The sequence below is a fragment of the Brachionichthys hirsutus genome, unplaced genomic scaffold (genome assembly GCF_040956055.1).
Source record: "Brachionichthys hirsutus isolate HB-005 unplaced genomic scaffold, CSIRO-AGI_Bhir_v1 contig_723, whole genome shotgun sequence".
Lineage (NCBI taxonomy): Eukaryota > Metazoa > Chordata > Actinopteri > Lophiiformes > Brachionichthyidae > Brachionichthys > Brachionichthys hirsutus.
The window spans coordinates 118,955-131,194 of record NW_027180336.1 but is presented as its reverse complement, the minus strand read 5'-3'; the positions used below and the strand labels follow the sequence as shown (position 1 = coordinate 131,194).

The 12,240-nt window shown below is 39.6% G+C and overlaps 1 protein-coding gene across 1 annotated transcript in view; it reads right to left on the bottom strand.

Moving 5' to 3' along the window:
* The window catches only part of LOC137913597 (protein unc-13 homolog B-like), a 92,885-nt gene that overhangs the window by 55,702 nt on the left and 24,943 nt on the right, over positions 1 to 12,240 (bottom strand). Inside the window, exons 10-11 of the mRNA XM_068757240.1 lie at positions 4,852 to 5,133; positions 3,899 to 3,986 (exon numbers count right to left, since the gene is read on the bottom strand). Coding sequence (XP_068613341.1) covers positions 3,899 to 3,986; positions 4,852 to 5,133 — 370 coding nt within the window. The remainder of the gene's footprint in view (positions 1 to 3,898; positions 3,987 to 4,851; positions 5,134 to 12,240) is intronic.

Sequence of the window (12,240 nt, the reverse complement as noted above, 5' to 3'; positions counted from 1 at the left end):
AAGAAACAGCAGACATGATACTAGTCTGTCTTGGACTGACTCAGAGTATATTATCTTCATGCAAATGACTGTTTTGGACAGAGAAGATGAAATACTGACCTGCGTTTTTGGTGATGATGGGTAATATAATTTACATTCCTCCTGTATCTCAGCTCTTGTTCACATCACTCCGGTTCTGTCAAACATTGTCCTAAGAGAATCTTTTTCAGACAAATGTGCTTATTTGGTAGGGGAATGAATTTGCAAGACTCGTTCTCGTTTATATCCCTGCTGCTTCACCAGTTTTCCAGGGTTTCATTTTAATTAAAGATTCTCACCACAATAGGCATATTTCAGTTTTACGGCAGTGTATGGATTACTGCAGACTTGCGTCAAACTCTTGTACTTCTGTCAAGAAGTGATGCAAAAAATTAGAAATTTTGTACAAACTGTACAAAGAAATAAACTACGGTGATGCTGAAGTCACAAGTATAAAACCACTCGCATCATTTATAATAGGATGCCTGTTGCATCTCCCCTAGTCATTGGTTGCATTCGGAAATGCAAATAAGCTACGCCCCTTTCCTTTTGTGGCTTGGGCTTGGCAGTCCTTTGCTGCAGTGTGTGTGTGAGATGCCAAGGCATGCGGCAGAATATTTCTATTGACATCCTGGGTAGAATACCCAGCTGGAATGTCAAGCACTAATGTTCAGTAAAATTGAAGGCGTTAACATTCTGATGTTGTTCAGGCCTGACGTGCAATAATGTTTGCCAAGGATTTGATAACAGCTGTATTCTATATCAGTCCTTTGCACTCCACTATAATTAAATTGCAACTTAATTAACATAAAGCTGTAAATTAAAAGTCTGGAGCTGTTGGCAGAGGTAAGTATGAAAGTAAAAATGTTTTGCAGGAGATTAGCCTGTATTACTTGTTTTGTTGCCACACCGGTTGGTTTTTAATTTAACAAAATACTGTGTTGTACCTTTTTTCCTCTTTCACTTTCAATAAACCAAAAGCTCACAAAGAAATCTAATGACCGGCTAATCAATAAGTCCTGCAGAGTCTGATTAGAAGTCACTCATTCAACCAAGAGTCGGATCAGGGAAGCACTGGAGTAAAGACAAATGGTTTCAAAAGTATTTCAAATTAAGACATTCAATACTTAGCATCAGAGTGATTCTGCTGACAAACCTTCATGTAAGGCATGAACCTTCCTGCAACACTAGCCAAATTGAACTTGCCTGCATTCTTATGGTAAATAACTTAATACTAATAAACATTCTTCTTCCTCAAAATGCATGGTCTCATCTCACTACTGTGCAGCATTAATAATTAGACATGTGGTTTCAAACTGTAATTTATTGTATCCACAGCATTCCAACGACCATAATTCAAAATATATTCAGGATGTGCCTCAAAATGAAATATAGTTATTTAACTCCTGTTGAAGAGACAGTTGAATCTATTGTTCCACTCACGTCTTCTCTCTGCCACATCATGCTATCTCCCATAGCAACAGAACGTTGGTTTAAAATATTACTCTGAATAACTGCAACTCATTAAACTGGACACACACATTACACACACACACACACACACACACACACACACACAGGTAATGAAAGGCGAGTTGTCAGCCTCCCACCTGGGGTGTTGAACATGATCAGAGGTGGGATTTAAAGAAATAACCTTTTGCTGGTAATCAACTCAGGACTGCATGAACTAATAATTATCCCATCAGATCTGTGCTCTGGACCACAGAGGAGGCGTCCTCACCTGTATGGAGGTGTTCATCTCTTCGGCTGTGCTCATAAATCATAATACAGCAACATATCAGAATTCGTGTCTTTTTTTTCCCCCTCACTGAATGATAATATCACTGTCACATCTGTGTTCTTCGATTGTCTGCATGGATGGAAAAACAAATTATGACGAATCACGGCAATGCACGCCGGAGGACAGGAGGTTCCAAACGTACTGGGTATATGGACGAAGCTTCACTGAAGACCTGTAATGGTGGATACACTAATACCAGACTAATGTTGCCACAGTAACCGGTGTCATATACTGTTTTTCAGCAGCATGCCTGTTATGAATGTGGTGTCACCGTACAGATCTGGTGTCAGCTACAGGTCATGTACAAAGAGGAATGTTCAGGAAATATTACACATTTAAGAGTAATAAGATGAGATTCAACCTTTGTGGATGTAGCCTCAGTTAATTGGCATGAAAACCCAATGAAGCAGCAATAATTCAAGTATCTGAGAAATGTTCAAAAAACATATAAAGAAATTCACCAATTGTGATTTCTTCCAACCATATCCTATTGTTAACCTTAATTTAATCTTCTTCCTTTTTCCTGAAAAATCTTTAATTACTACAAATACTGATGCTTTGACGTTGAACCTACTTTGAAAATATTGCTTCGGAACTGTTTGTTTCAACTGTGCACTCTTCTTTCAATAAATACCATAGATGCAATTAATAGGAGTACATGAGCAATCTCATGATGGAGGCTGGGGAGATCGGAGACTAAAGGAGGTCAAAGCTGATCCGGCAAAGACGGAATTACACTGACAAGGAGGATCTCAATCTTTTCTTTAGATGTTAAAGGTCTACCTGCTATTTGTTGGGCTCCCAAATTCTATCATGCAGACATAACATAGGACTGCTCAAAAACACATCTATTTTTTAAGAAAACACAAAGCATTGTTTGAAAAAAACAAAAAAGGAAAAACCCTGAATGTAATTTCCACGGCTTCCTCAACTCAGATGCAACCTAACAACTCGTAGTCTGACTGAAATGAATTTGTGGCATTTGCCAATCCATGCTAAAAAGTCATCAATCTCACCACAGGCTGCAACTCCTGCACTCTCCTAGATGCATCCCTTTTTCTATCGACTCCATGAGACACAAAAGAGATGTTCAAAAGCGCACCAACAGATTCTAATTTTAATTAAATGTGGGAGGGGAATTTCACGAGTGGATTTCCAAGTGTGAATAAACTGGCCTGGGAATCCAAGGAAAATAAGGAGACACAAGACTGTACTCCAAGGTTATTAGAGCTGAGGACCAATCACAACAAGATGAGCCAAGGAGGGATACGGATATCTTTGTTGTTTCGACAGTGAGTGATCAGCGCTTGTGTGTGAGAATGTGTGTGTGTGTGGGTCTGTGTTTGTACTACTTACATTGTGATAACTTATCCTCTATCTGTGGTTAAAAAGCTGGTCACAACAAATTATTAATTTTAAGGTTCAGACTTAGTGTTAGGTTTAAAATTAGAATCTTATGTATTTAAAATTCAAGTATGAATGGCTGGAATGCATGTGGTGCCTCCGGATGAGATGAATGCAAGTCAAAATGATGGCATCAATATGTGCAAAGACTCGTTCTGGTTTCTCTTTAAGTCCTTCAAATAGAATTTACTTAGTTCATTCTGACACAGAACCCGAGCACCACAGCCAATGGTAAAAACACTCCAAGCAAGTGGATATTATTATCTGCCCTAGCCTTTTAAATCACAGCACCATATCTTAGACTAAGAACGTTTTGCTCATTGTTTGTGAGAACTGAGAAAAGCCATGCTGGAAAGCGGTTTCAGATCAAAGTGGAAACATTTAAGAAGCACCAGATTGGTGAATATTGCTCTGGTTTGACTTGAAACTCAACCAACCCAAAGGGAAAAAGAAATAGAGAAAGTATTATCACAGGAAAGAGAGGAGACAGAAAAAACAGCAATGCTGATTTGTATGTATTTGTGATTTTGTTAATGTGATTTGAATTTTTTTGTGCTGAAGGACTTAACTTCTTTTAAGTATAAGTGCATAAGCTATACACATAGGAGCAATACATATAGTGTGTGTGTGTGTGTTTGTGTGAGAGAGAAAGCCAGGCTGACAGAGAGTAGCTACCTCATGGAGCTGTACTCTGACTCTGTTGTATGCCTTCAACCAGCGAACTCTGGATGGAGAGCAGGGTGGGGGGCCATCTTTAGAGAAACTGAGAAAAATGAAGCAAAAAGAACAACAGGGTCGAAGAGTTTCAAGAAGACGATAGACAGTCAATAGAAAAATGAACTCCAACCCTTGATTCCTGCAGTCAAACGAATGCTTCAGCTTAACTCTAGCAAGTAGAATACTTTTTATGGTGGATGCTGGTTATAAGGCAAAGTTTTAATGTACAACAATCAATCAAAATCGTTTAAGAACCTTTTTTATTTCAAAGAGAAAAATCAATATACTTGATTTATTTGCTGTAATATCATTAGAAGCCACAGCTATGCATAAGTTATCCACCTGACAACCAGAATTTTTTTTTAAGGTTACCCACAAGGGTATTTTTCTTCACCTCTAACAAACCATGTGAGTTATATTGCCTTTTAAATTAAATGTACGTTTAGGGGGGGGAGTTCTTTATTGTGTGCTCTACTGGTTAATTTAGTTGTTTGCACATTTGCAAATACTGTGGAACATTTAATTTAACAATTAAACTTAAAACACAGTTTAGCTGATTAAATCTGAGTTTAAGTTTATGGTCCATACAACAATAGAAGGTCCAACACATGTTCACAGCACAATGAGAGGTGGCCCGGTGGCGGGGTCGTAAGTGCTGTTGCCTCACAGCAAGGAGGTTGTGGGTTCGAATCTGACTTGTGGCCTTTCTGTGAGGAGTTTGCATGTTCTCCCCATGTCTGTGTGGGTTCCCTCCGGGTTCTCCGGCTTCCTCCCGCCAAAAAACATGCAGCTTAGGTGGATTGGTGATGCTAAATTGCCTGTAGGTGTGAGTGTGTGTGTGGCTGATTGTTTGTCTCTGTGTTACCCTGCGATGAACTGGCAAACATTGCAAACATGCTTATCATACATACCAGATTTTACTTTGTGTCTTCTCATTATATTTGCCCATCATTGGTTTAGGCAGAATTCCCAAAGAATCCTTGAAGTCATTGTTGGATCCAGGCTCTTGTACTGGATACGGCCCTGTCTCAACCTCTTCCTCCTGCTCCTCTTGGTTTTCCCAGGTGGATGGCTGGCTTTTGAGACGGGACCGAGGACTGGTGGGATCTCGGCACTCGTCAGGCTCAAAGCTGAGCTGGGAGCTGGCCGGGCTGAGGTTGCCTGATGAATCGAAGCGACTGCTGTCTGGTGGACTGGAAGACAACGAAATTGTTCAGAATATGGTAAATATTTGCAAAAGTAACATGCAAGTGAAATAAGTTTTTTTTTAGTTCTAAATATTCAGGAAATTTAAACTTGATTAAACATAATTTGTAAGATTATTGTAATTGCTCGAATCATAATGTTAAAATTTATTATTGTATATCATTATAACAGAAAATACATTTTCTTTACCATTCTTACAAATGAATAGCTTCAACTTCAAATACATGCCTTAATATTTATATATTTATATCTATAAGAATGAGATCTAGGATTAACAAAATAAAAGACACTCGTCAAGGGAGGAGGTTAGGTAAAACGAGGAAAACAAACAGGGTTCAATTGGGGAAGCTGAATGAGGTTGAATGTAGCACATGTCAAAAGTGGACTGCCCTCAGCACTGGGAAGTCCTCTGCCTTTGGGGTTACTTTGGTGGTAATGGGGTAACAAAATGGTGATGATGAGAGCTATTGCCGTTTTTCATAGTCATGAACAGTGTCTCTAAAAGCCTGCATAGGGATGTAATAAAGAAATTACCTATTTAATTCAATTACATTTAGTGAAGGGAATTTACCCTTTCTACTAGTACCGGTATATTGTATGTAGCACATAATAAGAAATTATGTTATTGAAATTGATGATATATCAATAAAATTGAAATGCTTTACAATAAAAAAATATTTAAGACCAATGGCAATATATTTAGATGTCATAATGAAAATAATAATTGGCTAATACAACAGTGAAGTATTATGTGGCTGCTGGATACGAGAGTGTAAAAAAGTATAATGGCTTTCAGTAGCATGATTTACTTTTTTTCGGGCAAAGGGCAAACTGATTCTCCATATTCTTTGCGCTCAATTGCATAGCCTCCGTCTATGGCATGTAGACCATCATAAATCTATCAGAGCTTGATTCATACAAGCAAGGTGGCTCAGACTCAAAGGATAATTAAGAGAACTGCAGGGAACATAGAAAGGTGGCAATAACTATATAGAGCTAATTAATATATACCATATTCTTTCAACACAACACTTCCATTGCTTTCAGGAAAGCTTTTAGTGAGATAATGTCAGCATAGAATACCCCCATTAACATTTACACATAACGGTGAGCACCTTTGAAATACACTATCATTTACATTCCTTGAATTTGATGATGAAACCTAAAATGTATAATCATTACTAGGTAGCCTGTATTTATGGCTATATGGTGGATATAGAGTATATGATAAGCAATAAAGAAATATATATATTGTTGAAACAAACATGTAAATGTAAATATGATTAGGCGATTAAGTTAAATTGTGGAAAGGATACAGGAAAAGATTAATCCAGAGGTAATGAGGAATTGTGTTCCAAGAGAAAAATAAACAGTCAACAACAGCAGGGAAGGGAAGGATTACACATCTACACTAACCCTACATAAGCATGATAAATGTCCAATATTTATCATAAAATTTTACTAGCCTTTTCACAGCTTCCTTTGTCAACAAGTCCATTGGCTGCTCTTTGTCCAAGCCAGCATGCATAGTGTCAGGTGTGCCAGCAACATTGATATCTACCTCACATAGGGTGATCTCTAATTGCTGTTTATCCAAAGCTTCTGATGGTGGAAGTGAAGGATATGGAAGGTCAGAGTGTGGTGACTCTGGCAAAGTGTCACAGCTTCCTGTTTTTGAAGATGGTCCATCATCTGTATCACTGGAATCTGCACTTTCAGTTTCTCCAGAACCTGAGCGATGTTTTTCAGACCTTGGCTCAAAAGATTCTTCTGTAGGTTTTTGAATTTGGTGCTGAGATTGACCTCTGATCACAGGAGTAATAGATTCAGCACATGGAGGGTTAGAGTTTTCAAACATTGAGTTGAGTTTGGTGCCGAACACAGATGAGGTAACAGATGATTTATCAGTTTTAATTGACATTTTATCCTGCAGAATAGCACCTGAATTTTTTTTAAAACCTGTATAGAAACCCTCTGACTGTTGTGGCTGTGGTGTCTTGTCACCAGTCGCTGAAGATGAATTGGTTGAGAAAGGTGATACAATAGAAGATGTACCTTCTGCAGCAACAGACATAATGCCAAATTTGGGAGCAGACAGTGCTGGTAGTTCAAGGATACCTTTGGTTTCAGGAACTGAGGTTGGTAGACCTTTGTCAGGCACTGCTGAACGTAGCCCGTTTAAACTCTTAGCATGTTCATCATCCCCTGCTTCTGCTTCAGGGAAAACATTATTCACAGTGGATTCAGTCAGAGAACTTTCATGTACTTCTGTTTTGCCTGGTTTTTCAACCTCCTCAACCAATCCTTTTTCACAAAGCCCAGAGACTTCACTGCTCTTAATATGTCCATCTCCAAATAAAGATGTATTTTCTACCTTTGTAGATGGTTTCCCTTGTCCAGACGTTTGAGGTTCCTCGGATGTGGTTGTTTCAGGACCTTTGAATATAGCAAATAAGTCACTGCTAAGTGATTCTGTAGCAATGCTAGTTGTAAGTCCAAAAAATGAGCCTTTTTGCTGTTGTTGTTTATGTTGTTGTTGCTGCTGCTGCTGACATGGAGCATGTGATGATCCAAAGAACGAAACAGGTGAACTTGAAAAAAATCCACCAACATTTGCTGATTTACTTGGGGTGTTTGGAGTAGAAAACATAGACATAAAGCCAGAAAATGGAACTGATTGAGGGGGTGTATGTGGTATTGACTGTCTTGGTCCAATAATTCTAGTTCCTGGCATTCTTGGGCCCCCCATCTGTGGGTGGGCCATCCGTGGTTGTCCTGTGATTTGTTCTGGTGGAAGAGGAAACCTGGCCATTCTTAATGGAGGCTGTTGTTGTGTTGGAAGGCCAGAGGGCATTGAAGGATGAACATTCAGCTGAACATTCAGAGACCCCTCAGCTGCAGATTTTATAATGTATGGGGACTTGGCAACATCAGTATTGTCTTCAGTTATGGAGGAGACCACTTGGACAGAAGTATAGTTTTGAGGATGTTTCTCAAATTCACCTGCAAGTACTTCTGCAGGCTCTGATGTATTTTCAGTTGGCACCTTTTCCTCAGCTGTAGATTTCCATTCTTCCTCAGACGTTACAGAAATGGCTGTCTCTGCTGCAGCAGGACCCACCGAGGATTCTGCACTTGTTTGCTCTGTGCGAGCTGTAACTGAATCAGTCACAGATCTTTTCACATTTAAAACAGCTACTTGTTCATCATCTACAACTTTCAATGGTTCTTGTGATAATGTCTCCATATTTTCAACAGTTGACTGTTCAAAAGCCAATGCTGAAGGTTCGTCCAATATTTTTTCCACAATTGAAACTGACTTTTGTTCTTCACCGTCAACTTGCACAAAGTCCTGACTGGATTTCTTCACAACTTCAACTGCCGTTTCCTTAGTATCAGAAACGTTCAGAGCCTCCTCATGTTGCTTTTCTGCTTCAGTCATTATAACTCCTTCACAAACAACTTCCTCATCAACATTTTCTGATATTGGCATGTGATAATTCTTGTCTGATTGGCTTTTGATGACGGCTTTATCAGTTTCATCATCCGTGCATCTAATTTGTTCAAATTTAATCTCTGATTCAATGACATCATCTGCGTCCACTGCCAGTCCCATTTCATTGAATTCCTTTTGGATGTTTGACTGTTCTTTTATTAATTTTACAATTTGCTGTCCCATGAGTGTGTCTTTTTCTGGCAGGTTACTGTTCATATCTGCTGTGTCTGTGATAGAAGCTTCAGTAATGACAGAAATATTGTCATTGATTTGTACTGTGACTGTTTTGGCAATTTCCAGCAGACTTGTTTGTGGATTTTGATTTTCAGTTACATTTTTAGTGATTTGAAAATGTGTATCTTGACCATCTCGATATATCTGCTCCATTTGGAGTTCCAACTTGCCTGGTGATGTTGACAGAGGTGCAGTGGACACATTGTCCATTGCCTTGGTGAGGTGTAATTTTTGATCTTCTGAAAGATCTTCTCTGTCTGAGGGTTTCACTTGTTCCAAGTAATTCTCTTCCTTCAGAGGAACATCTGTTTCTGGCTTTGCCTTTGTTTCCTCATTGAATGATATTCCAAATAAACCAAACCCAGGCTTTGTTTTGTTGTTGTCAGAATTTCCACTGAGTGAAAACATGGAGGAAACTTTGAAAAAGCTGTCAGATTCAGGTGGCTTAGAAGGTGTGAGATTTGCTCCTGATGTTTGCTGATTTGGTCCACCAAAGATGGAGAACAGTCCTTTTGTGGGTTCTTTTTGTGTAGCAGTACCTGAGAGGGTGCCACCAAATATTGAAGATCCAATGGAAGGTCCTCTTGATGTATTGTCTCCATAATGCCCTCTGGGCCTGGGTGTTTGCTGAGGTACAGTTGCACCAAACAGTGAAAACAAGCCCTTTCCTGGAAGTTCTTTGGGTGGAGGACCACTAGGTTTCACACCCACAGATGTTGGACCTCTTGGGGCCATTGGTGGCTGACTGCTAGATCCACCAAACATAGAAAATAAGCCTTTTCCCTCTTGTTGGGTTGGCAGTGATGGTGATGGGGCTAGATCTTTGGATCCCAGTGGAGATGGGGCATTTGATGCCCCAAGCATTGAGAGAAACCCTGTACCAGCAGCATCCTTGTTGGATGAACCAGGAAGAAAGCCACCAAGCTTAGACAGCCCAGTTTCTGAAGTAATTTGCTGTTGGGTTACTGTTGATCCACTAAGAAAAGAAAAAAAGCCTTTATCCGGTTGCACATTAGGGCATTCAGGCTCAAATTGACTATCCTTGACAACTAAACTATCAAAGGCAGGGATTTCATCTGTGGGAGATTTCAAATATCTGGTTTTAGGGACGGATAAATTCACATCACTGTCATGAGGAGAAGCGATTTCTCCAGATAAATATGTTACTTCTTGCAGTGGTACAGCATCAGGACGTCTAACATCTTCAGGCAATGCAAAATCTAACGTTTCGTTATTATCCTCCTGAGTTAACTCAGTGAGCGTTTCAGCACCTTCTACTGCACTAACTGCTTCAAGTGTTGATATGTCAGAGGCTGTTGAATTCACATCAAGTGCTGACTCACATGCCACAGTACTCTCTGCCTCAGGTTCTGAGTGGGTCGTTTCTGTTGTTGAGCTTATCTTGGCAATGGTTTGTTGTGACTCATTTATACTGGCATAAGTGTGGTCTGATGAGGTCTTGGCCTGCTCCGATTCAATGCGAGCTTTTCTGCTAATTATTTCTGAACCCCTAGCATCCTCTGATATGGCAGAAAGTGCAACAATATCAGAAGGTAAAGTCATGCAGTCTGTAAGTGTTAATGCAATAGGAGCAGTGTTGTCAGAAGCACTGACTTCTGGGAGTACAGACTTTGCACATTCATTGTACTTGTGTTCAAATCGATCTTCTTCTGGTGAACTTGCTCCTGAGACAAAAATATGAGGTAGTCTAATATAAGGTTTTGGCTCACCTGCTCCAAAATTCTTATCAGCAGGAGGCTCAGCTGGACAATTAATGCCAATATAAATTGATCTTGGGTGGCTGATTTTCTCCTCTGATAAGCTACCAACAGTTGAGGCCTCATGAAGTCCAATGACAACGTGACTAAAGTTCATCGATGTAGTTTTTTCAATTTCATCTTTTTGCTGCTGTGACATGCATGCTTTAGGTGTAACCATTGACAGTGTGTCCGAGAGTTCTACTGAACCTTTTTTACTTGGAATGCCTTTGACTTTCATGGGATCATGGGAATATTCTTTCCCTGGTATCTCGTTCAATGGACTTGCAATTAGCATTGCCTGTGGTTGCTGATAGTCTGGAGAAATATATACAGGTTTAGTATCATACATTAATTGCTCATCGGAGGAAGAGAGCCCAGGTGATATTATTGAGAATGTGTGAGAACATGAATCACATGCATTTGAGCCTTTTTCTGTGTGTGAGTCAGTACTTATTGATGGTGACGGAGCCAATTCTATTTGTAAGGCTGCAGATTGATCTTTGGATAACTCAGATGGTAAGGAAGATGGCAGCTCACCTACATAGGTCAGTGACTTAGATTCAGCTAGATTCAAGCATCTAGCAGTTGATATATCAGGGCTTTTCTTGTTAAGCACATTGCAGTCTTCATTTGGTAATTTTATATTAGATCCCTCTTGATCACATACAAATGTTGGTTTAGGTGGTGGGGAACCTGACACAGCAGACATTTGTTGGCTTAAATCTATTTTCTCAATGGGGGTTGTTGGGGTAATTGTCTCATCAGCATCACGGAGCACTGGAGATGGGTTAAATATGGATACATCAGGTGTAACGCTAACATCCTTGGAAGCAATTATCTGTGTTGTAGTCATTTGAGGCATGCGATCTACCAGTATCGACTTAGTCTGAGAATGGTGGGGAATGACAGAAATTGGTTTTGTACTTCCTGGGGATTGCGAACTTAAACTACTAAATAATGAAACCAAACCCTTAATGGAGGTGGATTCTGTTTGGATTGAAGATAAATGTGGATCTTGTGTATCAGCTCTCTGGTTTACTGACATCAGGTCATATGTTGTGGTTGGTTTTGAAAATTGACCTGTATTCACAGTACTTGAGGATGCAATCGGTGAGTGATTTTGCTGGACAGTGGCAGAGCATGGATCATATTGTTCTTTTGCATGATTTTCAGTATTTCCACTGTTGTGCACAGGTTGTATTGGAAAAGAGGCATCAGTTATATGCATAGCATGTGCTTGCTGAATAAGCAAACCAGGTGATTTAGCATTCACAGACTGTGGTGGACAAACTGTTTGAGATCTGGCACATAGAGGCTGAGTAGAACAAATGGGTAAGATCTGTTCAGTACATGACATTCCCTCACTATCTGAAGGGGTTTCCCCACTGCTCCCATAGCTATCAACTGTTGGCTGTTTAGTTAGACATTTGGGTTTAACATTTGTATCTTGTCTTTGTAACATTGTCTGAGGTTTAGTAATGGATGAAAAAATAATTTCAGGAGGCTGTACATTCCTTTCAATAGTCTCCAAAGAAGAAACTGAAGTATTGATTTGGGCAGAGTTGATTTCTGTTTTTGATTGCATTCTGTGATGCATTTTGGAC